This window comes from Bombus terrestris, chromosome 7 (genome assembly GCF_910591885.1).
Source record: "Bombus terrestris chromosome 7, iyBomTerr1.2, whole genome shotgun sequence".
NCBI classification, from domain to species: Eukaryota; Metazoa; Arthropoda; class Insecta; order Hymenoptera; family Apidae; genus Bombus; species Bombus terrestris.
Window position 1 is genome coordinate 17961416 of NC_063275.1, and position 27938 is coordinate 17989353.

The 27938-nt window shown below is 40.8% G+C and overlaps 1 protein-coding gene across 4 annotated transcripts in view; it reads right to left on the reverse strand.

The window, feature by feature from the left end:
* The window catches only part of LOC100651955, a 303182-nt gene that overhangs the window by 3122 nt on the left and 272122 nt on the right, over window positions 1–27938 (reverse strand). For all 4 annotated transcript variants that reach the window (XM_048407710.1, XM_048407711.1, XM_048407709.1 and 1 more), the window contains exons 14-21: window positions 2645–3092; window positions 2022–2274; window positions 1624–1699; window positions 1362–1535; window positions 883–1254; window positions 570–713; window positions 270–483; window positions 74–190 (exon numbers count right to left, since the gene is read on the reverse strand). In XM_048407710.1, the coding sequence (XP_048263667.1) occupies window positions 74–190; window positions 270–483; window positions 570–713; window positions 883–1254; window positions 1362–1535; window positions 1624–1699; window positions 2022–2274; window positions 2645–3092 (1798 nt within the window). The remainder of the gene's footprint in view (window positions 1–73; window positions 191–269; window positions 484–569; window positions 714–882; window positions 1255–1361; window positions 1536–1623; window positions 1700–2021; window positions 2275–2644; window positions 3093–27938) is intronic.

A 27938-nucleotide genomic window follows, 5' to 3' on the forward strand; every position in this document is an offset into this window, starting at 1 on the left:
CTTCGTAGATGATTTAAGATTATTTAAAGTCATGAAAGATCATTCTATTCAAAATAATCGATCGTATACTTACTTTTCGAGAGTTGAGCTACACTGATAGAACGATCATTGATCTGATCCGCGCTAGGCCTAATGTCCAAACAAGGTTTATTTCCGATGCCCATGCTCGACATCTCTGCCAGGCGCACTTCTGTCGTCACAAAAGGCGTTCTCGTTAAGTCGGCCCGCAAACACGGTTGCAGGAAGCTATATTTCAAAACGTAGCGTACCTCTGTTTCGCAGCGCCTGTTTCCATAAAAGGTTGCTCAGTTCCTCCGTCCAGGCTTTCTTAATGTCCTCGCTTGCACACTGCAACGTGTACGTGTCGCCTGGTTTCCTCTTGCGGAACCAAATCTCGAACTTCGTAGGCGAGTCCGCGATCACGGCGGTCAACCCGATGTCCGTCGTTTTGATGCTGTGCTTATAGATGTAAATATCGAGGTTCTGAAAAAGCAAACAACCCATCGTTTGTATATCGCACAACGAGCAGATCGGTAAACTACATGAAGTAGACTAAACAGCTGTTTCACCTTTCTGTCGGGGAATCTTCTCGCTTTGCTGAAGAGAATAAGGTCTTCGAACAGGAAAACTTGTCGCAAGCATTTCTTGCCTTTACCCTGCCACACCAAGAACTCGTTTTGACGAAGTAGTCTGCCCTGCTCCTTCACGTTCACCTACAATTCACGTAAATTTTACCGTCTATAGAATCCTGTTACTACGACAAAGAACGACTCTCCATTGCCATTGTTGACACGATTGTTTCTTCTACTAGTTATTACATTATTATTTAGTTACAATATCGCGTCTCTAGAATAGTATTGTATATTAAATACGTGGACATACATCACAATCTCGAAGGGAATCCATCGCTAGCAGATCGTTCCCGTGACGTAGTTGGAATCGTACCATCTGCTCAGCCGCCCTCAAATCCGCCTCCCCTTCGACTATCGGCTTCATACCGTCGTCCTTCTCATCCTTCTCGTCTTTACCGGACATTTGTTCGGAGAGATCGGTGCCCGCTTTGACCAGCTGCTGTAGCAGTAGCGCGTACTTTCCCATTCGTTGAACCGGCTTCAGTAGGTAACTAGCAAGGTCCATCTTGTCACCGAGCTCGAGTTGCTTCTGCTTGAAGAACGCGGTGCCGTACTCGGCCATCAGGGAGTCGGAATTTGGTTTGTTCTTGTTGTACAGTGCATAAAGGTAGAATTTTTTCTCCTGCAACGTGAATGTAAAGCAAAACAGTAAAGTAAAACATTCAACACGAAGAAGATAAATTTAAGAGAAGATCTAGGAAAGAATTTGAAAGAAAGAAAAAGACTCACGTGTCTGAGGAAGCATTGTCCCACGTTCATTGGCGACTGTTCGCACTGTTCCAGTTCCCGTAGGAAATGCTGACTATGAAACTCGTATATCTTCTCGACGTTACCGAAGATCACGTTGCGTTGTCCCCTGAGCGCCTGAGGAATGTCCTCCCTCACCAGCTCCGGAATATAATTCTTTTAAAAACAGTGATAAACGTTAATCACGATATCAGCAAAATACGATGCGACGCGTATGTTAAGCGATACGAAGCAAAACAGTTACCTCTATTATATACTCAAGAGACTTTACGTAGTCCCGCTCGGTCTGTATCATTTCCCTCATTATGAGCAGTATTGTCCTGCAAGGTGAAATTCCTCGTTAACCACGTTGCCGCGCATGTAACAATTCCGCATAATCGCACGATAGAATTATTATAGATAAGTATTGTTAGCAAGGCTGAGCCAAGGAATACGGAAAAAGAATTGAAAACGTAACGAGAAATCCGCTATCTTTCACGCGGAGTTTGAACACATTGAGGAACTTTTATATTCCTAGCGAAAAGCTTTTAACGAGAATTTTAATCAGGTTAGCGATAATAACAATGCCAGTTGCACAACACTTGCATATACATTGAGACTAATAGAATAGTAAAAAAATAAAACAGAATTTTTATTACGTACTTTTTGGCCTTCATTCCAGGAGCAATGCTGGCAGCTCTGTGAAGGTGTGAGTTCACCGGTGGCTTGACCAGCCTTCGTGGAGCAGGGCTTCGGGGTGGCGTTCGCGGAGGAGAGCAATCGAGCAGCTGTTCGGCGCTCTCTCGAAGCTCCGCGATGTTGTCCAGTACCGGTCGACCGCCGCTTCCTGCCGATCCTACGCTCTCCATGGGACAAGCGTACGATGCGCTGCTGTCGCTGTCATCCCACGAAGTTCCTGGAACAGTCGTAGCACATTGCAGTGGAGACACTTCCGAGGAACGATCGGGGTAAGTGAATGAATCTTGGAATATTTTCAACTTGTACTCTTTTTGCTTTATCTCGGTATAGTTTTCGTATCGTGTTTCGAACGTTAAACGCGGACAAGGTTATACAACTTATAAATGGACGTTCACACGCACTTAATTTTTATCAATTTTAAGTCTAAAACACAATTATACCGTGAATGATGGATCGTTCTATATTATCTAAATAAAAATATCCTTTTGCGTTTAACAAGAATAATATTTTATGTGTTCTAACGCATATAATACCAAACATTGTGAGCATAAAGTAAATAGATAGTAAAGAGCAAGAGGTCTACATACTCTTCGTCAAACTGTCCTCCCAGGAGGTAGCAGACTCCGAGGCGGCGAAGGATCTCCTCCTGGCCGGACTGCCAGGTGCGGAAGTCGTCCTCGCCATTTCCAGCGCTTCCGCGCACTTGTTCCTGGCGATGCGGCATTGTTCCAAGAGGATCTCGTTACCGAGTTTCTCGGCGAGCGCCATCATTTCCGTGAAATGCTCGGGAGGCAGGGGTGGTCTGGCCATCAGAAACTGCTGGGCCCCCCGTTCGCCAGCGAGACGAGCCTCCTGGGCCCATTCGTACGCACGATCTTGAAGCAGGCAACATCTCGACGTGTCTTCGAGGTATTCGCGCCTGTCCTCCAGACGGGAACCGAATCCTCGAAGATGATGCTTCAAGGATCTCGCGAGTTCGCGAAGTCCGCTCGCACTCGCCGCCTCGGCAAGGTCGCTTCCTTTGTCAAGATGTCTCTGTAACAGAAAATGATAATTCGGTGATACTCCATGGTTATTCTAATCGTCAGTTATGATCGAGATATTAATTCATTAAATACACCATTGTTTACTGCAAAAGAATTTATAAGTGTCAAAATTATACGTGGATTACACTAAATAATTCAGTTACTCCATTCACAGTGTATATATATACACACATTGAATCAGCATATGACTATGAGAAGATTCATTACTATAAAACAAAGAGATAAAGCAAACGACCATGTGATTCCACGCTATTTCTAGATTTATTGTTTCTCCTCGAATGCGATTCCCCTAGAACTGTGTTTGTTCAGATTTGCCATGAATACGATATTGTGTGTAAACACACGAAACTATTTCATCGGTCTGACCGTAACAAAAGAGAACAATAAAGACCCTGCTTCTTCGGTGGAAACGATATCCTGTTCTGAGCGAATCGAACTGGAACTCCCGCGGTGCAGTAGGGAACCGTGCCTAATGGCGGGACCATAAATCGACATATGGGGAAAGGAACGCAGCGATGAGCAAGGGAGTTCGTGCTCTTCGCTACAGGACATTGTCTATTTGTGCATGGAGCGAATGGGAGTCTGTTTACACAAAACCTACTCCATTTATAATCTATAGCCTACACAGTGTCCACCTATGATGAACTATTCTTCCACAAGGAATATAAATTATATTTCAAGCAAATATTTATATGGATAACATTAATTTAGAACTTGAAAAATTTACAGAAAAATTTACAGGTTCTCACGTTTCAGAAATTTACGATGAGTTTCATTGTTCGAATGATGAAACGTTTTACACGATATCTATCATACTTTGATTTTGACGTAATACAATAATATAAAATGAGGCTCAACAAAACACTCGATTTCAGCGATCGATTTTCAATACGTCGCGCTGGAATAACTACCATTATTCCTTACGCGAGTAATATGTAACAGCGACCGTAGAAGCATGAAATCCCATTGGACATGGATTGGTAACATTCTGGAACAAGAACAATTTCGGTAGAGTGGCCATGTCGAAAATGCATCACGTTTCACAGTACATGGGTTGAATCATATGTCCAAATTATGAACAAGATAGATTGCTCGTGCAACCGTTCGGTTCGCGATCTTAACGATCCAATATTCTTCTTCGAACGAATACAATCCATAAATTTCCTGATTTCCTAAACGAACGAATATTTTGTACTTGTTCGTGAGCATTGCGATTTGGATTAACGAACGAACTTCAATCATGAGTTTGCAGGGTTGATCAAGGCAATTTCTGAAAGTTTCCAAAAGTTGGGGGGATCGCCGGAGATACAAAATATTTAGAAAATTGAATTCGAGCGACGAATTGTTCCATTTTCGTTGGCAGAAGTACACTTGGATCAAAGTTTCTACGTTTCGCGCTTCACGGTCGACTGAAAGCATTACTGGTACAGGACCCCGAAGCTAGGGGAAGAAATACCTCGTCTCTGTTTTCTGTATCTACCCTCTCCTCTTGGACACGTGGCAGGATCCCTTCTTAAGCCGTCGGAAATGGTTCTCTCTGCTTTTAGAACGGAGGATCGCGACACGTGCAACGGTGCACGTTAACGAAGTATATCGAGAATATCGTTGAAGTTCGTCCATAGCTAACGAGCATCGTTAACAAACGCCGCTCTAAAATTACTCATTTCAACCGTATCGATATCGCTGGTATGTTATTGAACATTCGATACAACAGAAGTACGTACAATTCGTTACGTATTCGCAAAAATATTCAGTGATCGCATGTCAGATTAGTCGTAAAATATTAAAATATTTTGCAAAAATCTGCAAAAATTACAAATACGTGGCGAAATATTACGTTCACGGAATAATCGAAATTATGAGTCAATTACGTAAGATTAGAAGTTTCCGTAAGTGGATATTATGTATTTCGATCTGATGTAACGATTTAAAGTCTCATAATATAATACTTCAATATCGAGTTTTATTCGAATTCTTCGCTGTTAGAAAAGAAGTATCATTAGTCTGTTAGCAGAATTTAGGTGATTATTATTTTATTTCATTTAATGGTTATTATTTATATAGGATGGTATGTTTCATCGAAGTATAATACTTAAGTTCAGTTATACCTGTTCGATGGTATGGTGGCACTACAGAAAGTTTCCGATACAAACTGCGATATCGTAATCAGTACGGCGTCGACCTTTCGCACGACACGTCGATCGTTCGTAAATTGCTGCTTTCTATTCGGAAAATGTATTCGCTGATTTTCTCAGATACCGTGTCTCTTTCTATCACTTGTTTTATTTATTCATCTTTGTATATTTTTGTATATTTACATTTGTCATATATACGTAAATATCTGCAGTGTAATTACAATATATGAAATGATTCATATATAATTATTAGAATAATTTATCTGTAACAACGAATAAATTATAAAACAGTTTATCTTATACAAATTGCAACTTCGATATCTAGACACAAGGCAACCATTAATCAAAATTAATACGCCAATACCACTGTACTAACTATTACGGAACCAGAACGCTTGACGAAGTTTCAATTAGGATATTGAACTTCTCGTATACCGCTCGACCGATTATAAATGGTTGGCACGGTGCGTAAAATATTACCAAGGGAGACTGACAACGTTTCACCGTCGCGTTTAATCAACAAAATCATCCGAATGCGGGGCGTGTTCCCTCGTGGGCCAATCTACGATCTTGCCAAACGGAAATCTCGAAATTTAGGTTGATTACTGATTTGGATTCTGGTAGAAATTTGCCCGCATCTTTACGAAACCGAGTGGCCCGCATTTAACAATATGAAAGCGTACGAAATACATGCGCGATCAAGAATACTATCGTGTCCCCGATAGAGAAATCATTCTGCGTTAGTCTGGCGCAAGGAACGCCGCGAAAGTATGCGCGTACATACTTTATTTCGCTATATTTCCATATTTATAAGCGTCTGCGCGGTTCGTTCGCGAATACTAACGTTTAATTAATTTACTGAAGACACGATAACCCGCTGCTCGAATTCTCTCGATCACCGTAACGGAGAGTTTTCGCAACGAGCAACAGAACGAATCTATTAACACGATTTTTGAAATTTTATTCATTTTATTCAACATTTAAAAGAAATTTTTCCCAATATGGCAGTTGCTATTAAACGACGGGACTTTCGTGCGGTTTTAATGCAACTATAAACAGCACAGTTTTAATTAAAGATTTTCACAGACTACGATTCGAAAATACGGCTACATCGATAATGTCATTTTATTACTTCCATTCACGATCTCATTATATTGATTCTACCGATATAAAAACAGGGGTAGATAGTAACTAGAAAAGATCGTATAGCATATCTTAAGACACAGAGTTTAATTAAGAGTTCCATTAGTTACCACCATCCCTATAATTACGTCCGAAGAAAGAAATCATCGTAGACGTAACACGGGTGCATAAGATTTCACAATTGATACGCATTACCTTTCTCATTTCCCGGTTATGTTTACTGTTCCTCCCACCGTAACGGGCATAATCGAATATTATCATTAGCCGCGGTTCTTGCTCCCCATATATACCTCACAATTTTCTCCATTAAACAAACATACCGGTTACATAAATAAACGGCAATAGTCCATCATCTGCACGCGTATTTGGAACGCCTCGATGCGCGCTGTCCGCAATTACGATCCATCGATCGTCATCGGTGGATCGTGACGCGACAAATATCTACGGTTGCTGTTGCGTAACGAGGCTCGATCGGTGGACGCAACAGGAAAATCTCGGTGAACACCGAGCAGGTCGCGGCTGGTTATTATGGCGGAATGTAGAAAGGCGCCTCTTGTCGTGCATAATTGCCGAAGCGTGAAAGCAGATTAGCTAAAAACGTGACCAGCCGCGTGCACAGAGACCACGGATTGGAACAGTGAACCGTGTGCGCCCATTAATTGGTACGTATCGACGATTAACACGATAAATCGTCAATTAACGCGGTCTACGCTCGCGGTTTACACGACGATCCTTCATGAGAGTATAAAGACGATGTCTGTGTAACAGGATTACACTTTCTAATGAGATTGCTGAGTATTTCTGCGAATTCGAATGTTAGTTTCGTGATGTGTAATGAGATTCGATTGGAAACGCATGGCTTTATAACGGCATCTACGTGAAATGTTCTGGTGTCTGATGTTTTACACAAGAAGAATACACCTTTTGTTTTCAATCGAGAAATTGCAAGTTATGATCGCCTATCTCGAGATCTAATATCGTTGTGTAATTATTGCATATCGTTTGAAGATAGCTCTTTAGATATTTGCATTTGATTCTTCTTTATTTGTAATAGGATAAATCTTGAACTTTCAAACAATTTGAGTGATTAATTCCTATTATTTAAGTCGAATACTTATTGGCACGTAGACAAGTATCATATTGAAATATGAAGTGTACATTTATGAAGAATCTATACAATCTATCTTACCACATAGCTAATAAATGATATGTAACGATCCGATAGAACGTTAAGTGCAATAACCGAAACACCTAGTGGTTTCCGTAATTTCAGTATTACCGCATCGATGCATACATTTATAAAAACAATACGATTGAGAAAACGCTGATTAAAAAGTAGGTTATTTACATAACGTGGCGTAAGAGAAGGCTTTTACGGGTTGGATTTTTACAATCGAAACCATTTGCCTACGAACCATATCCTAACATACTTAATCAAAACTTTCAATATTAGTCTCAATTAATAACGAAATATATTTTTACTAAGAAAAGTTGCATTCCATAAGAGTTATGCATCGAGGAGTACACAAATCTCTTGTCGACTTTCGAGCGCTATCAAACCCTTCTAATCGTCGCGTCCTCGACATGGCCCGTTTATCATCGACGCGTGTCGACGCGCTTCCGCGTCTATGGACTTTCTTGTACAGCCGGGTGAAGTTGTTCTACCGGTAGTCGCGTAGCTTTTCAGAATCTCGACGAACGAACCGGACATGTTGACCGCGTCGCGTCGAGAAGATGTGCGTCGTCTCAGGTCCGGTTGCGAACGGTTTTCCTAGCCGAACCGGCCCGTTGAATTACGAAAAACGAGCTTCCATGGCACACGATATACCAAAGGCGCTACTGCAACCGAGGTTGTTGACCATCGTGGAATTTCATGCAAGAAAGTGCCACTTACCGGTCCCGCGAAAGCCGCCTGCGATCGGAATTTCGAGTCGACAATGCAGCGGGGCGGGAACCCAGCCTGCCTGTATGCTTGGTTCGTTGACACCTCTCTTAGGTGTGACTGATTGTCAGGAGAATTAATTCAGAGGGTACATAATTTCGTGTGTTTGCTTCTTGGAGTGCGACTGGTATTTTTAAGCGTTGTATCAAATGTGAGCTCTTCACTCTCTCGTCTTTTACGAAACAGATCGTGTTAGACTTACACTGCCAGTCATAAATGTTAGGACACTTACTTGTTACAGTTATTGGAAAACCGTATCAAATTTTACCTTATTTAGTCTTTTATGAAATATGTAACATGAATAGTTGATCTATAGTAAAGTGGCTAGAAAATAAAAGCAGAGAAAAACATTTAATTTATAGTACATATGAGCAGGTGTGCTAATCCGTAATTTAAAAATGGAGTCAATCAATTTGGCTACGCAGAGACTCATATGCCTCACCAGTGGTTATAGGATTGATAATAAATATAGGTGTATCGTGACAGATTAATTATTCATCATATTCGAACGTGATTTACTCATATTCTACGTGGTTTACTCTTTCCATTTACGAGCGATTCAACATAAATGTTTACGACTGTAAAGCGCGATAACGAAGGTATGTCTCTCGGGGTGTGACTGGTATTCTTCGATCATTGGGTGAAATGTGAGCTTTTCAAATTTTTCTCCATCCTTGGAGATAATTGTATATGATTACGTCTTGGCAGCGATTGTGGAATAGTCGATGAATAGACGCGTATCGTGAAAACTCAATTATTCAGCACATTTGCCCAGGCATCCCAGGAGGTTTACCCTTTCGTTTTACGAGTGATTCGCCGTGAATGTTTATGAGTGCGAACAAGCGTGAAAGCGTAGATTTCTGGTCAAGGTATCCACCAAGTCTAGGAACTCACTATTTGCACCTGCAGCGAGAAAGTACTAGCGGAATTTTCTTCAGAACTTGCTCGGTTACGTTCGAATCGATCGGAAGTGAAACGTCTAGCGTGGCCAAACAGCAATTTATTCGTTGCTTCAATGACAGACATTTCCTTCTGGCATTGAAACGATCTTCTGACACCAATCATTGAATTTTTTACGATTCCTAGTGTACTTGACTCGATGAAATTCTGCATTTTTCTTTTTATCACTCTCCTTAAAGACCTATCAAAGTATAGATTTAGAATAGAAATTTCTAGAGATCAGATAATATAATAATAGCGACTATCGAAGTGATGATTAAATCGTTGCGAACCTCTTATATCTTTCTCAAATACTGATAAATCAGCTACGAGTAGATAAACTCGCTATCAATATATCTATACAACTTGTATCGAAATAAAGAAACAACGATCTCTGGAGTCACTTATAATCCCAGAGACGTCAAAGATTCTCTAATTCACCTCGAAATAGACAACACTCGGTAGTCGATCATTGGACTTCCTTGCAAATGGAAAAACGAAAGCGATCGCGACATTCGCCATGGTGTATTGTTTCTATCGTCTCCGCGGACAGCTGGAAGTTTCTCAGCTCGTGGCTGACAGAGCCTAACGATGCAGTCTTCCCGGTAACAAATCACCTGCCGCGATAACTTTCTCCTATCGCAATTCTATGACACGTTCCCGAAACGTGTAGCTGAAAATTCCACGTGATGCCACTGTGCACACGCCAAGTACCGTCATTGCTCTAAGATTTACGAACGTGCAAGATGAAACGATCCACCACATATGCCATATTACTGTACTGTCGTATTTCAAATCATGTAAATACTCATTTATGTAACTACTTGTTTGAACGATCGCTGTCAAGTTTAATTAAGAAGTTCTCAATTTCTCAATTCTAGTTTTACGTACTTATCAATTTTTAAACCACGTTGAGAAGCTGTCATCAGTTACTATCTTTTTTTTTTTTCTTTTTGCTTATACGTAAACTGCAAATGGTTATACAAATTTTCGGCTCTTGTGCATTTTTGTAATATCAATAGGGAAACAAAATTCTGGTTATGAATGAAATGATAGAAACAGGGTGTCTTTATTCTCCTCCCTTTTGTTATTAATTTCCACTGTATTATGTGGTATATTGAATTATATTGAATGTTACTAATTGTAAACGCTAAGATGGACTAATAATTATCCGGCTTCTAAAAATTCCTCGCATTCCATAAACAAATTAATAATCAACTAAATTTCAGAAAGTGTCAGCATAGAATAAGTAAAAGTGACATGTAGAGAGTCACTTAATGATTGTGAAATTTCATGGCCTCCGGATATGAAGCCTACCCGAGGTCGTAGGTCGAAGAAATTCCATCGATCCGGGGAATTTTTATGAGGCCGGTCGCGTTAGGGACGACGGTGATCGGCATCGTTGAAAGTAGTCGTTCCACCAGTTGGTTAGATCGAAGGATCCGAGGAAGGAATCGCGAAATCGTGCTGACGAGTTTTTGCAACTTGCAGCGCGTACGCGTGGAAAATTGCCGCGTTATTTGCCGACTGAATTATGTAGCTTTAGCGCGGACGGAAATTGTCGAAAGTGAGAGTACGTATTCCGCGTGCGTCGTTCATTTACTATGATTCGTTGATCGTTTCTTTGCCCTTGGGATATATGGAATCACAAAGAAGAATTCCGTGAGGATCGCCGAAGCGACTTCATTAAGATTCACATCGAACATAAATTTCCGCGTCGAGGCTGTGAAAGTGATGTGAAATTTCTACCGGTCGAGGTCAATGATGTTCCTTTCCACGAGTTATAGGTTTCTTAAGCTGGCTCCACGGATAAGAAGTTTGTCGGATGGAACAAGAAGTTTCGTCGCTCGTTATCTCATTACTTTCTTGCCAATATCGAAGAAACATCGGAGGCTGTTGTTCGTTAAATTTCTTTATTCGATTTCTCGGATTACTCTATTCTCTTGAAACTCTGATTTTAAATACAAGAACTTCGAAAACTTGTTATCTCGTTATTTTCTTCCCAATCATAAAGAAAAATCTGAAAATGTTTTTCTTTGTAATTCGACATCCTTTTCTCTCTGAAGGATTTTCCTATTTTTTAATTGAAATTTTAAACATTAAGATTTTGTTTGGTCAAAAACTAGTATGTGCATAGGGATCAAGGCGAATAAAATCTGAATCAAATGGTTCATCGGTGGGCTATGTACTGGCAATTCGTTACATCAAGTCATTTATTAGAACAGGCGCGGCATCGTTGCGCGAACATAGATCGTTAAGAAGATTCTACGATCTGAATGACACTCAACCGTTTACGATCTAGATATATTCTATCCAAGAAAGCGTTGCGGTTTAGTTACTTGATATACTTCGCGGTATTTTGTATCAATTTGTCGATAATTTAGCTGGTTTACAACTGTAATACGAGTAATTCTCGTTTAAAATATCGTCCATGAACCGTTTCTTTGATACAATCACGCAACTTATCGAAAAAATGTTAACTATTTATCATTCTGTTCGCTTCTGTCGTAATTTTTTCTAATAAATCCTAATAGAAATTAACAAGTTAGATTGCGCGCGTCGAACTTAAAACGTCGTCAAGAAGCGTTCGCGTAATTTACGATATTTTCAAGCGAGAAATATGAGAAGTCAAGCAGGGAACGCTCTCGTGGTTGCACATTTGACTCTTGACTATTTCCCCACGCACTCAGTGTGCCCTTGCACCTTTATTCTCCGTGCGTGACATGCCTCTACTCCATAGAAGACTTTGAAAACCGCAGCACGGTATACTGTCGTTGTGGTTCTGTGGTTCTTTCCATAGCTTCGCAGAAAAGATCATGGAGCTCGCAAACAAACTCAAACTGAATTCATACGAACTATCGAACCCATTGGCATACTAATTTTTCCACACTCAGCGTTCCTATGTATACTATTTACTATCATTTATTACTATGAATAATCGCTAACGAAAACTTTCCAACAAGTTCTTAAGGCTTAATATGAGTTCTTGAAGTAATAAGAGTCAAATTAATAAGAAATAGCCATAATATCTTAAACCATGTGAGAGATGACTATGCATATCAATAGATTAATATTTAGTCATCGTCAATTTCTGAAAGGATCAGGTTACCTTTAGAAACTTGGCATTACAGAAAATCATGAAAATTCCCCGTGATTACTACTAGCAGAGGATCACTAGCAATTTCTGATCACGCGCTAACGGATCCAGTCCGCGTTTGTGAAACTTGCGAAGGTTTCGTAAGTCACGACACGTCGATCGCAACGGCGCTCCGGAAAAAGCATGAACGCTTTCGATCCGAAGATTTTCGATCCACTTTAGTCGGCCACGTCGAACGACCGAATACCTTTCCAACTTTCTACATGCAAGATTAAAGTCTAATCATTTCTCACCGACATTGTAAAGAACAGGTTTCTTTTCCATCCGCAAAAGCGAGCAAACTTCGTTAGTGAGAAGCGCACGCAAAACAGAACGACGATGGATCAGCATACTCGCGCGTAATTTAACGACCCCATGCAATGTTTGTCATTCACGACAGAACGAACGCGACCACAAAGCGCATAGACCGTCACGCATAAATGGAACCCAGCATCTGTCGTTCCCACTGTCAACCGTTGCGCTGCTCTTAGCTATCGAACGGCTCGGAAAATGTATTCTTTCTTCGGTGTGAAAGTCTGCAGCTGCTTAGTTAATCCTGCACGCTCCGAGCGAGAACGATCGCGATCCGCCAACTTACCGTAGTCGGTCAATGTTCCTTGTCGATGTTACAAACTTCCTTTAATTGTACAGATTTACGGTACTCCGCCAACTTGCTATACCCTTTTACGTTTGTCGCTCGAGATACGGTTTCATACCACAGGGATTTTTAGCTTTGAAATGATTATTTTTCACGGTTCTACTGGGGGAAAGCTATATTCATGTAAAAGAGCGCATGAAAACTCTCTAATTGAGCAATTTCAATCTCTTAAAGTTTCTAGAGTTCTTGTGTACTTTCTTTTTGAATTAAAGTATGTATAAACAAAGAAATATTTCTTCTGTTGTATTCAGGAATATATGAGTTCGCATAAATAATTATTGCGTAATAGCGCGTATAGAAAATGATATTTTTATAAAGGAATTATAGAGAATAATATTTCTATAAGGATAGAATTAGAACACTAATCTCAGTAACTTGAGCGCAAATTATGACAACGAGTGTCGCCTTTGACTCGCGTATCGGAACATATGGGCGAATTAAAGCCTTTTGTCACCTTAATCGACGTTCTCCCCTTTCGTTTAATTTCCATGGGCCACACGGCCAGCCATAGAAGCATCAAAGGCGCGCCACCGGTGCACCCCCATGAAAGGACCGATCTACGAAAATCAGATTCGAGTATGGGTCACTCGAGTTTCACTGACGTTAATGGTCAAAGATTGTCGACGCACCTGGACCCCATCGAACGAATGTATCTTAATCAGATCGGACGTACACCGTTTCATAGAATAATCACTCGAGCTTCAGTGCACCTTGGAATTCAGGTAATAAAGGGTATCTCGCTGCTAATTAACGGGAACAATTGGTTACACGATGGAGAAACTTACGATTGTCTCGTGGGTCCCGATGCTATTGAGTTTGCTTTTCGTCGATTTCTTTCAATAGAAACCGCACCCCTTGAGACCGTTCTCTGTTATTTTGGTTCCTACAGGGTAAGAGAGAGATCGAAGAAATCGAACACGGAATTGGAGTTTGAACTTTGTGATTACCGCGTGGCGTTTTTCGATCGATTGTTTATTCATACACGCGTTACAGCGGTAGTTATTAGCGTTACTATTATAATAAGTTTCCATGGAGAAATTTCTAATTGTCTAGAGCATAGATGCTATTGTGTCTAATTCCAACTTTCTTCGACAGAATCATACTTTAATATCTTGAAAGTTATCCGCTAGATTTTCAGCGATTTCCAAGAATTCACTCGTAAATATCAATCCTAAATAAGGTAATGTTAATCTCTTCTCGAAAGTATCCTCGCAATGACAAGACGTTTCAAAATATCACAATGTACCAAGATTCTTCTCGCTAAATCGTTTCGTCACTCGTGCCAAATACACGATCGATCAATCAAAGAACAATTAGCTCTCCGCGGTGTCTCTCGTTGTAATTTCTCAATCGACGATGCAATCGAGGTTCTAAAATTGCTAATGACAAGAATTCCGCATTTCCCTCTGGAAAAGGCGCGGGGACACGCGACTGACCGGCTATTGGTTGCGCAAATCGAAAGGAACGCAAACCGGTGAAGTTAATGTCCGCGCTTCGAGTCCCGGTAATTCGCAGTCTCCACTCGTAGCATAAATAAATCATACCCCTGTCTAGAACGAACCCTTTCAGAATGCTCAATGTATTAATTGCGCTTCTCCTTGTGCAAATACAATCTCGTCGTCGTTTTCACGCCAAGTTCATTCATTTCCAATGAGCATCTATTAAAAGAGTTAGCGAAACGAACTGTGCAGGCCGTAGACATTTTGCTGCTCCAGTTTCGATCGCGCGTGACTTCGGCAGCCGTTCCTCTCTAATACATTCACGTGTTATTTGGTAAAAAGGTTACCAGTCGCAGTACCTAGTTTTTTTCTTGTTCACTTGATCAACGTGGCGATTTCTTGACCGGAAATTAGAAGTGGAAAAGGAGAAGTTTGGAAACCATTAAGGAAAGCTTTGCGCTAATTAATTTCTCAATACTTCCTGTTTTGGTACAGTTGATATACTATGATCGAGAATTGATTAAATCTTATCGTAGAAATTAACCTGCATGCAACTGTATAAAACAGGGAGTTCACGCAGGAAGTTTGAATTGATGAAACCACAACCCTTCAACTTCTCTTCAAAGTAATCGTATCCAAACACAATTTTCTTTTTTCTCTAATTCTAGCTTGTTTGTTAAGCAGTCACGCCCTCCGGTAATTCATAGGTTTCAGACACCAGCTTTCGAATGTCAGGGATCGCGATCCGCGAAAAGTCAAGCAACGTTCCCCAACATATCAAGACTACAATGCAATTAAATGTTGCAGCGTTTACGTAAGAGTGTAGCCACTCGGCGAAAAAGGCAGCTAGCTCGCTTCGGACGTTGAATAACGACCCGCCGTGAGAAAAATTCCGGATCGATTTCGCGAGTTAACTTCACCGTAGAAACAATTCCGCGTGTGTTTAGCAAACGAACAAAAATGAAATGCTCGCGGCGACGTATCGTTATTCCGAACGTGTTATTTTTATTCGCGTATATTGTCGTGTAACTGTAATTCGTACGGTCCAGCAACGGTCGCCACTGTAACGGGCGAATAATCGCTCTGTACAGTGCACCAATTACATTAATTACCGTATCGTACGATTCATTAAAAGCGCTTCACGAGCTACATGAGCCACACGCTCGCTCCGTTTCATTAATTTTGTTGCGCATTTCGGCAACAACATCGCACGGTAAAACGCTCGAGGTATTCTTTCGACATCGTTAATAATTATTCTTGCAGTTTGAAATCGTCTTTGTAATAAGAATTATCGCTGGGATTTAGCGAATCTCACAATTGTGCTTCGATTTTATTTGTTTTTCTATTCCTTTCCGAATTTCTTGTAGTTTCATTTTTATGGTGAAAAATTTAGTATTAAATATCTGGTACATATTTAAAGCGTTATACGAAGAATATTCTGATTGTCTTATGTGTTACGGTTAATATAATTTGTATAGCGTGTAAAAGATGCTATGGAAATCAGATTAGCCATGTGCGCTAACGATTGCCGCAAAGTTAATTGAAAAGTGAAACTACCGAAATCACTGAATCAACGAGGAGTGCACGCATGCAGAAACGTACACGTGTATTCGCGGTGTTTTCATAAAATAGAGAAATAGTAGGGTACCGGACGATATTACGTGCCTCCTTCTTACGCTTCAATAACATCGCGTTAAATTACATTTCACGCTTTGTCGTTCTCTTATTTACTTCAACATAAATTCCCGGTGTTTTTTTAATTGAAAATCATGTCATCGTTGTTTAACGAGAGGCATGTTCATCACGGTCGATAGAGCATGCCACTATACATTCATTTTTCTCTCATTCTTTAATTATATTCCCTTTCTCGTCGTTTTTTCTTCCTATCGTTTCTGATTAAATTATTCCACGATGAAATATCTAGCAAAACTACACGTGGTACAGTATATTGTGAATACGTGATCGATGATAAATCGAACTCTCTGATCAGTTTGACGATGATAATTCGACGCGGAAGAGCGATCCAATGTTAGATAAAAGAGCATCGAATATATCGTTACGGTTCGATTATTTCCTCTTCGATAATTCGTCTCAATCGATGGTCACGAAATATTGAAACGTGCAAAATGCGATATTTCTAGTTGTTCTGGTTCGAAACAGTGCAGTGTGTATTCACGCTATATCGTTTCTCTCGTCCTCGTCAGTTGTCCGTTTGCTCGGTATCCCGTTTCGCGTTTGTGTGTAAACGACTACCACCGTGACGCACGGATTAACGTTGTTTTCACATGCGCAAATCCCTAGTATTTATTGGGTTCGCGGAAGCTCCCTTTTGCGTAGCTTGGGGATACGCACAAGGGAGTTTATAGCTGCTTATTTTCGCGGACGTTTGCATAAAGCGAAGTAGAATTCTCGAGAGGAGAGACAGAAAGGGGAGACATACATTATATAGACGTAGGACGTCTAAGATTTATATCTATTTAAAATTAAGACAAAGTAAACTAAGAATGAGTTAACCATTACTACCATTCAAGTATCCCTGTGTTTCCTTACTTCCTATTACCACCGCTTTACATGGAAAGTTAAGCTTTTACCCGATTTTCAAGCCCGAGGGCTGACATGCGATACCTGAATTATCTCTCGTAACCTGGAGGAATCATTACCGACTAGATTAACATGGAATCTGGAATACTCGAGAGACACGAAATTACCGTTTCCAATCTTACAAAATAAGCATCTTGCGTTAAATTAACCCTCCGTTCAACGACCCCTCATCTGCGATCATAGAAATGCATATAATTTCATCAAGTAAGTTCACCATACATATACGAACCATATATTCTCGCCAACACTCACGAAACCCCAACCAAACTCCCTAAATAAAGTCTCTTACACGTTTCTAGCACCAAACAGCTATCGGGATAGCCAGAACGCATAGTGTATATAAATTCCTGTCGAAGAACACTACGAGCTGTCCGTAATACGTCGTCGACACTGATGACCGCGTTAAAAATTTATTTACAACAGCGTATACTAGCCATGGATGCGTCGTTAGACTGCTAAGCTTGACCCAGCCCTCTAGACCAAGCCTTCCTTTGACTTCTCGGCTTTAACGGTATTCGAAAACGAGTCACGTGGCCTCCAGAAGGCCTTCGAGCTTCTCCCCGGCATACCGATGGCCAGAGTTCGGGAGCGTTTACCCTGAAAAGCGTCTTGTCCGTTCTATCTAAAAATAATGGTCTACGCGCGGTGGAAACCACGTGATAAAGCGCACCGCTTTGTCTCGGGGACGTGTCTATGTGCAAGGTTAACGGCGCAGCGCACACGTTTCGCTGGAGTTGCGCTTACGCGAATCGGGGGCTGCCCGAGAAATTAATCACGACGCGCGAATCTCGGTGGAATACCGCGAACAGAGGAATAAAGTTCGCGTTGATTGGGACAGTGAAGAATTCTAAGATCTGTTTTATTTGGTAATTTTTCTTTCGTAGGTTGAAACGAATATTATATATTTTTGGAGAGAATAAAGCATGATTGTCTAAAACGGATGGAGTGAAGCGAGATCCTAATCCAGTTTATTTAGTAAATAACTTTTCTTACGTGGGTAGAGATTAATCTAATATTTTTAGAGGGAAGAAAGTATGATTGTTCAAAGTGTCACGGGATGAAGAATAGAGGATCTTGAAGGGAATTGGAATTCAGTAGCCAACGTTTTGATAAAGTAGGTATGAAGTGGCTTGTCTCTGGACAACGTGGAATACGAGATGCCCGAGAGTATGTCGAGGCATAAAAATGCTCAGGTATTCCGTAGTTCTTTTTATTCCCCTTCGTACAGAAGAAAAAATGCTGGGAAATGCCGACCATTGAATTTCAATTTCCTACAAACTTCTCTAGTCTTTTACGACACGACAGCTCGTACAATTGTGTTTTCCTTTGCCAAGAAGTTGTTTGACTTCCTTTGAAAGGCTGTCACTCAACCGAGAAACATATCAAATTCAGTGTTAGGATTGGAGCATGGAACTCGTTGGAACACCACGTGGTACGACAATGATCATCAATAAGTCCAAAATGGTAGAAGCGAAGGAACGTTCCACAAGAGAGTAGGAGTCAATTTAAGAGCGACAGGTAGGCGGTATAATGGCTGAAACCGTAGGTGATTGAATTCCAACGTCCCATAAAGTCTTTCGCCTTGCACCGTAAAACAACCGTCCGGGATAATGCTCCCCCAGAAATTCTGACTTTCTTCCAAGGTTCAGTTTCAAGTAAGCGAAACAATGCATAGGAATATCAGAACGATAAATATTGTCTACAGCAACAAATTCCTTTTTCCTTCTTATCGAGTTACATTCAATCTCGTAACAAATAGAAAAAGCAAATTATCAAAAACCAATTAAAACGTAATATTATTAAGAAGGCGTGAATAAAATAGCTTACATGATTTTTGTCAAAATACAATAAATTAATCGGCAATGTAACCAATTCCGCAAAACCTTCAACCACGAGTTGAAGACAGAAAAGAATCCGTAGTTACAACATTTGCCCGTAATAAATTAAACTTCAGTTCCTGAAATCTGCACTTCATAGGAAGTCGTTCAATCCTGAAATCTTACGATCTTACCAAAGAGAGCTTGCGGTTCCCGGCTTCACGCCTCACGCGCGAACATACGATACGATCTCCTGACCGCTGTCCCACATATCAAAAGCCCGCCGTTGGAGATCCTGGTCGACGTGGTTCGCGCAACGACGCGATCGTGGGTCGATCGACTGTACTTGCTATCGCGACCACCGCGATAATCGACAGATAACAGGATCGCCCACATGTTGCGTGATCGTCCACAGGAATGTCGCGCGCCGTGGTTCCACTTCGTCGTTGCTTGATTTCTTCCGAGTTACGGGACGATCGGTTCGATCGTTTCGACTCACGAGACACGATGATCTAACGCTCTCGTTCTTTATGGAAGTCTGAGACACGCCTACGAGTCACGTAAAAATGTATGACATCAGTGGAACGCCTCTGTGTGGACCACTGCCAGAAGGAAAGAATTTTTCGTCGACGCGTGTACTCTTGTCGCATCCCTCTTTCTACGCGCGGATGAAGAATCTCGTGTTTCTTCTGCGCCTCGCAGTGCACCTATATGGGTGATTCACGCAGTCAGAATTTTGCCACAGACACTAGGACGAACCGTCTGACAACGATTTTTCGACAACAACACCAAGGAACTACACAGTTCTAATAAAGTTCGCTGACTCGTCGACCAATTGTTCCTCTGTTAGGACGAACATCAGCTGCGTTCGCCTTTGTTCTTTTTACGTTCCATGGATTACTGATTAATATTACGCACGGAGTATTCTGTGCGTTCTGCTATATTTGATTGTGTTTGGAATTTTACTGTAATTCTTGTTTACTTCGTACGTTATGAAATACAATAACATTAGCATAACCGCATGCACGTGCAATGGGACACACCTGTAACTCAACTGTTTCGCGTTTTAAGCAATCGAATTACAACCGTAATTGTAACTTGGAATTTCCCGACTTATCGAGGTCCTGATTCATCGAGCAAGAGAAATGATCACTTCCTCTCAAGCATAAAAGATAATGGTGCAAAGCCCTAGCAGAATTCCAGAGAGATCACGCGCCTTTTACCACCGTCACCGCTAAAAATACATCGAATTAAGGAGAATTCGTCGCGGTGGTGTACCAAGAGGTCTTTTTGTCGGGTCCAAGACAGAGAGTCGCTCGTGTCCTGCGCATCTGTGAACAATTACGACTATCGTTCGGATCCGTGAGAACACGTTCTATTTAACGCGCGAACCAGAGGGTTGATTCAGCTTTGCGTTGATGTAAATCGTTTTCGGATCGACTCCTTTATGGTACTTTAAAAAATTATCATAACTTTCCCAGAGTGTTTTTCTTATAAGGGTGTTTAAAAAGCATATCTTTTGTAGGGTGATGTTCCTTATGGATTGTGATGTTAAAAATAATTTTTTAATCATATTTTATAAACATCAGGACGAAATTGGCTCAAATATTTTTAGGTTTCTTCCACAGAAAGGATTGAAATTCCGACGATACCACGACCTTTACTACTCTTGAATTTACCCATCAGCATATTCCACTTATTAAGAAACATCCTCCGCTGAATGCACAGTACACCATTTGTATTCTTAAAATGTCAATGGCTCCGCTGCATAGAAAACGTGGTTCTCATTTGATTGCCTAAGCCAAGCGATAAAAGTGCAGCAACATAAGCCTCGCCTAAAAATTCCAAATATATACGATCTTGCCACTTCAGAATCAACTTGCATCCATAAGTCTCCAGAAAATTATATCAAATTCAAATTTGCCCAATAAAAAAACTCATATCTTTTTAAACTTCACGATCTAAGAACAACTTAAAAAAAAAAGAAAAAACGAAGGTTACATAACGAAATTACGTTTAAAATTCTTCTGAAAATCTCAAAGTAAAATCTATGCTCGATCTGAATAATCGAAGATATTTAGAAAACTCGATGAAAAGGTGACAGCTGGCACGCTGGAAAGCGAAAGGCCTGAGCTGGAGATCGCGCGGAAGGATAATCGCGGACCCTTGCTCGGATACTTGCACGACAGCCCATTGCACAATCTTACGGACCCGGCAAATTGAACATGAATTTTAATAAGCCATGAGCTCGCACTTGTTTTCCACGTCGGTTGACCGCACGGGCTCGTTACACGACGCCTAATAATTACGAGTGCGTTCGACTTAATGCTAACGAGATTGCAAATGAAATCGGTAGGTACACCTTTCAGGCCGCGAGCGTCTCTTAACGCGATCTTAATTCTTCAGTACGTTCGTGTATGATACACAGCGTTTATCCGTGAGAGATCGTCGATGGATCGACGATGAATACGTTACGGTTGCTTCTTGACGAAATTGGATGGTTCTCGCAACAAGCATATTATGATGGTAATGCGTTGTGAATTAGAGTTTATACTCTTGTGAAAGCTTTCTACGACGCTGTATACTATGAGTAGGTGGATGGAAGATTACTATGAAGATGGTTTTGGTCAAAGAAAGATTAGGAACAGACCCATACTGTTATCTTTACAGTTAGTTGAAATTTCCTATCTAACTTTTTTCCTATTTTAAGATGCGTTGAAATCTTTCGAACGTGCCTCATTACGATGATAACCGAAATGTTTTATATAACAGATGGAACATGGATACGACAGCTATTCTATGATAAATATCCAAATACTTTGATGAGGCAGTATAGGAAATAAAGAATACAAAGATCTAGAAGATAAAAAACATTATTCTACTAAGTATTATACTTGTCTACTAAATCTTGTAAATATTATAATATCTATGCATAACGATATCTAACATCATATTAAATTATAGTATCATGCAAAATATGTATCTTATTGAGAAACATAACCTGGCTTTTTTAATCAGATCTCTACCTTTAGAATTATTTATGAGAGGTTTTCTGCAGAATCTAAACACGTGTTACGCGCATGACTACAAAGTACAGCTAATTTGATAAACAAATGTCGTTGGTCAATATTTTTGCAAACCCTACGTGAAAGTATTCACGCGCTAGAAATAAACTGCCCGAGGAAAATATTTTCCTTCGTACTTCATATATGCCGCACATTTCCCTCGTGGCGCCGGGTCGAGGAGTTCGTTAATCATAAGCCACCGCCGTTGGCAAATAGCATCGCAGCAAAGGTTCTCGAATAAATTGAACGCCATTTTTTTAGGTTTATATTGACGGGCTATAGATCTTTCACAAGCACAGGAACAAAAAAAATATATATATTCTAGGAGAAACTTTTATGTGATTTAATCAGTCCCACCTTCCTACCAATCCGGTTTTCTTTATGATCGTAATCATAAGCTTCGACTGCAAACAGCAATTGCATTCTCTTTTAAAAAATTGATTCTTATTAAAATGGCAATGCTTATTAATAACACATCAGCAAGCAAAAAGAGTAAAATTCTTCTTGGTTCTTTGATCGTAACTGGAAAAATACGACAAAAGTCGATACCGAAGGTCGATACCTTCGATGAAATTGTACGAGATGTCTAAATACTTATGGATAGTATTGTACGACTCATTTGTGCAAAACCGTGTGTACACAAATACTGTGACGTAGCGGGCATTTCAATTCCTCGCCGCACCATGTGGCATCAAACATTTAATTGCTCGAAATTTCAATAAGCAACGCGATGACGCAGATCGTCGAAGGCATTAAACGGCAAGCGTAAAGGTAATCTTCAAAGCGATCTAACGTTAGAATAACAAAGTGGTCGGTTGCGAGAGCGGAGTGTTTCACCTTGAAATAGCAACAGACGATCCACGCAATTAAAACGCGCGATTTCGCGATGGCAGCTGCGTCGGTGGCTCAGAACGGGAGCAAAAGAACGCGGAGACAGCATGGTCCAGAAGGAAAATACGAGGCCCATGAAAAGGGAGAGACGTCACTCTGGGAAAGAGAAAATGTTGACCAACCGCGACGCTAAAAATATATGTGAGCGAAAGGCAACGACTTCTCCTCGCTTGGCGAACCCGTCTTCCTCGAGTGCCGCGTTTATCCTCGAAAATGCCCTGCGTACCTTTTAAAGGAATCTCGACCGCATAAATACCACTGGGTGGTGTGCGACGCGGAGGCCATTCGCCTGAATTAGAAACGGCCACCATCGCGAACCAGTAATAACGAACGCGAATTCAGAGACAAGTTAAGGACAATGTTTTTATTCTGATCTGTAAGAAATTGAAGGAGCTGCTGCAATAGAGAAACAGCTCTACTTTACAGTAATTTGAGTAAACCGAAAAAAAGGAAAAGAAAACGGCATAAAATCAATAAAAATCAAATCAATTTTTTAAGCGTACTATGTATAAATTTATAGTGAATTGACATTCGGCGTAATAAACTATTGCACATTTCAATATGTAATTTAAACGTTGGTCCTGTCCTTCTATTGTTTCGAATTCTTCAATTTTTTCGAATTTATGTCGTTTTGGAATTGCATAGGAGAAATTATCAAAGAGATCGTCATTAAAATGGTACGCATGATGAAGATCGTTATTTGAAGAAGTCGTGATCATGTGAAATACACAGAATATTTAAAGAGCGACGAATGCACGATAGTCGTAGAATATCTACGATGAAAGGGAGTCAGAGTTCAAACTATATTGCCGAACGTCTAGATGACTCTTTTTTTTAAAAGTTCGGCTAGTTGGAAATAGGAGCTGAACATAAAAACTTAATGAAGGAACGTGTAAAAAAATAGCCCAGCTGCAGATAGGGTATCAGTAATAGGGTGTAGGGTGTAATAGTAATCATAGGTTCCCCCTTTTTTTTTAAGGGAGAGTGGTAAGTGAGAACTGAAGTTCTAGTTGTATCAGATTTGTCAAACCTAAAATAGGAACTAAAACAACCATAGCCAACGCATTACTTTTATAATCACACGTTACCTCGTTTGCAAGGGATAATTCCGCGACTAATTCCGCGTGACAGACAGACTACAGACTCTGGCAAAAGAAAACCAGCGTCGCACACTTTCGTTACGTAAAACTGGGCCGGTCGTTGCGCTCGGCGAGCACTTTTCCCGCTGGAAAACGCGGAATGCAGCGCATCGAGGAAAAACGTTGGGAGATCGTGCGAAAGTTCGCTCGAGCGTGCCAGCCGAGCTCGTACACGCGTGAAATCCGGATTATTGTCGCGTTACGTCGCGTCAGGACGTTCTGATTAATGCGATTTAAAATGGGATTTCCTGTGTGTATAAGACGCACGCGTTTGCATCAGAAACAGGTAGACCAGAATCACGTAGTTTGTTTTCGCAACGTCGTTTGGTTTCAGAGGTTTAAGTTTGAAACTATTTCCGACGTAAACGTGTACATTGGTCGCACATAGGATTCCACTTTTACACAAGTCCTGGCCCTTCAATTAACGCTATCGGTTGGACTGAATATTTTGTACGCGGCGTGCGAATCATTGCGCAATCAAGTCTGCAGCAGACCGTTAGGATCTCTTGTTGCGTGTTAATGCGATATAGAAAGGCGTTTGACGTTTTTTCGAATAACCATTGTTCCGCGACACGGAACAATGGGGTTGAGCGTTACGAGAGCTAATCGCCACCAACTGCGTTCGTCTGATCAGGGAAATTTAGGTTGCTGGAATGCGTGAAACGCGTCCCTATGGATCTTCTAGCTGTATCAGAAGAATCCTGATCTTAAATCGACGTTTACTGGTAGAGAACATAGAAGATGGTAGAGGCGCATTTTTTGAGGCTCTGAAACAATTTCTTTGGACATTTTGCACAGTCTAAATACTTTTATGTGAGATCACTACGAAGTAAAATTTAGTACAAAAAATCAGGGAAGATAATAGACGATCAAGATGAATTTTCAAACGCTCCTCTCTTACCATTTAAAAGTCAAGAAATGCCACGAGTTCCGGGTAGTTCATAGTTACAGACGGTAACCATCGATCGAATTAATTGCACGATTTGCATGAAATTGCTCCACCTGTTTTGTTCCTGTTCAAGGAAAGCTCGCTGCCCACGCGTATTATATAATTCCGGTGTTATACCAGCCGCAAGAGGAAACTTTATCGGGCTGAAACATCGACCGGTGAAAATTAATCCGCCGATGCAATTACCAACCAGCAATTACCGTATTACGCTCTCTGGCAACGTGAAAGAACCGGCAACAATCCGGCCACTCGTTGTCTCTCGCGACCGAGTAGAAAGTTCGTCGGTTCGAATCATTACTGTTCATACCACCGGATCGCCAATCATCTATCATCGACTATTTTCGTCGAAGGGAAAAGAATTCGGTTTTTCACAAAGCTTTTACTTGCTCGATGTATTGATTGATCGATAAGTCGTCATGGTACGACTTGTACAACTACGAGAAATTGGTAAAAGGTTAAAGTGGTTTAATCATTAGAGTAGATCTGCAAAATTAAATGCACGATAATGACCTTCTTTCTATACTGTCTTTCCTTACTTACGTCACTTTCTCCTATTTTCATCTCTTTTCGAGCAATGGAGGTCACATGCACATTAATTTCTCATCGCAACGAGTAATGAAAGCAATAAATAATCTAGAATATTTTGCAAACTCGGTCGCGTCTCCTTAACGCTTGATGACCGGATGTAGTTTCCGTTATAGATTTTCTTGCGAATTTCACAGAATGCTCCACAACGTACACTCCGACCGCCCACATTTCTTTTAGCTCGATTTTCCACGGAACCGAGACCGAATTACGTAACGTCGTTAAGTCGAGATTCGGTGGTACGTTCAACGCGAACGTTTTATCTGCGCCTTCATGCGTATTATTTAGCAAAAGCGTTCCGTCACGGCTCGTCGAGCTCGCAGTATTTCTCTCGACGGGCACGCTCCGACGTCGATAGCTTCCGAGAAGTTCGACGCATATACATCGCGCATAATCGCGAGAAATTCGATTCGATACTCGTTACGAGTTGTCGAACGTCAGCGTCTCCAAGGGCTCGATTCCTATCTCGTTCGAGGAACGCTTACGATTCGAAATCATTCGCGGTTCGTCGGCGATTATGAATAAAAATACGGACATTCTTTCTTCTTTCTTTTCTACTCCAAGAATCGTACCCGATAGTATCGTTTCGTCCGATAAGGACCCTCTTTCTGTCGCAACGCTAAAAGTTTGAGCGAATACCAATGAAGTTCCAGACATTGCGTGTCGCGAAGGGAAAGCCGGCTTCCGGTGCGAACGGAACCATCGATCGGAGAAATCTGTAGCTGATGGTTATGCGATCGATGCACCGATTCGATTACGAAGCGATTAGCAATTACAGTGAGCTGAAAAAGGAGTACTATGTAGTACTCTTCCTTACACGATTGCAATTTCAGTATCAACAACGTAGCATTACGTGTTTTTATAAATCGCAATATCCGACGTGATGCTACACTTATAAAACGACGTAACTTACTATTTCCTAACTTGGTAGTTTGGAACAATAAATAGTACATAATATCCAGTAGAGAATAGAAATGGGAAATCATTGACATAATTTCTAACTACGTTTCAATTAACCACGCCCAGAACTTTTCAACGTAGCACTACGACAGTCACGTACATCCTTCATTTTGTATCAGAAAACAAAAATAGCGATAAGGAACAGTCAAACCCTACTCAACCCTGGTGCAACAATCGATTCGACTTTATCGATGCTCACACTGGATGTTTCTGCTCCAAATTCGCTGATAAATAAAAGTCTGCGAGTATTTTCTTTCGCGTCACGTGTCGGACTTCGTATAAATCAACGTTCCTCCCAGTGGGCGTTACGCAAACACGTATTCACGGAACGTCGATACTTTTATTTATCCGCAGCTCCATACGTGTTTCCTAGTTCCCTCTGTCGTAAGAAATGTTTGAAAACCAGGTATCCATTAATTCCAAATTCATAGAAAACAGGGGCCGACAAAAGTAGCTTCATTACGTCACACCCGTTCTTCCACTCGAGTGTCGTTACGTCGCATCGACCAGTTCCTACTTCGATCTACCTCTCCTCACGATTCACCAGTATTCACCGGTATTCATGCCATCGATGTTCGTTATCGACGTTGCTCAAGAAAGATCTTCATTGGGAGACAGACCCAATTGCGAATACTCAATGAAAGCACTTTGCTTATCGCGCGCCAGTTTGAGAGGTGCGTTAACACATTCGTGGTCGGAAACTTCACGGAGATTCTAAATTAAAGAATCACGAGTTTGTGTAATCAAGGCATGAGCAAGAATTTGAGGAATTTCCTTTCAAGCATTAAGCTACGATCCGTTTGTTATCGTTGTTATTAACAGAAATTCTTTTTTTCTTGATAGTTCATTGATAATTGATCAAAGTGGTAAATTTGTTAATGTGGTAAACGAAATTTTACAAATAATATTATACGAACGAAACTACAAAACGAAAATACACGGTATTACGTGACAGACAAATTTTCACGCTTGTCATATCCTCCATGATACTGATAAACATATCCTGTGTTTACCAACAGTGGAGATTTTTTAACCAATTCGATAAAAGTTGGAAAAATAGAAATTGGAACGAGTTTCCGTTATCAGGGAAAAAGTGCCAAACTGGTAGTGACATGAGCGTTTAAAGCAGTTCAGATAACCGGACAGCAGTGCAATTTTCGAGCGTGATAGCTTAATGTAAAATTCCAGGAAGAAATTATTTCAAGCTCACTTAGAAGACTGACCGTTTGAAAATCCTCTTAAGCCGAAATTGAAGGCGATCTATCGCGCGAAAACGGCTGCAACGAGGATATATATTCAGGTCAGACGTCGTATAAGTGCAACAGAGAAGCCGTCCACGTACACTAAGTTACCGTCATTGGCGGCATTGGCGATGGTTAATTGTGTCAGATACACAATCTTTCGTTTGGTCATCAGGATCTATCAAGAAACTTTTA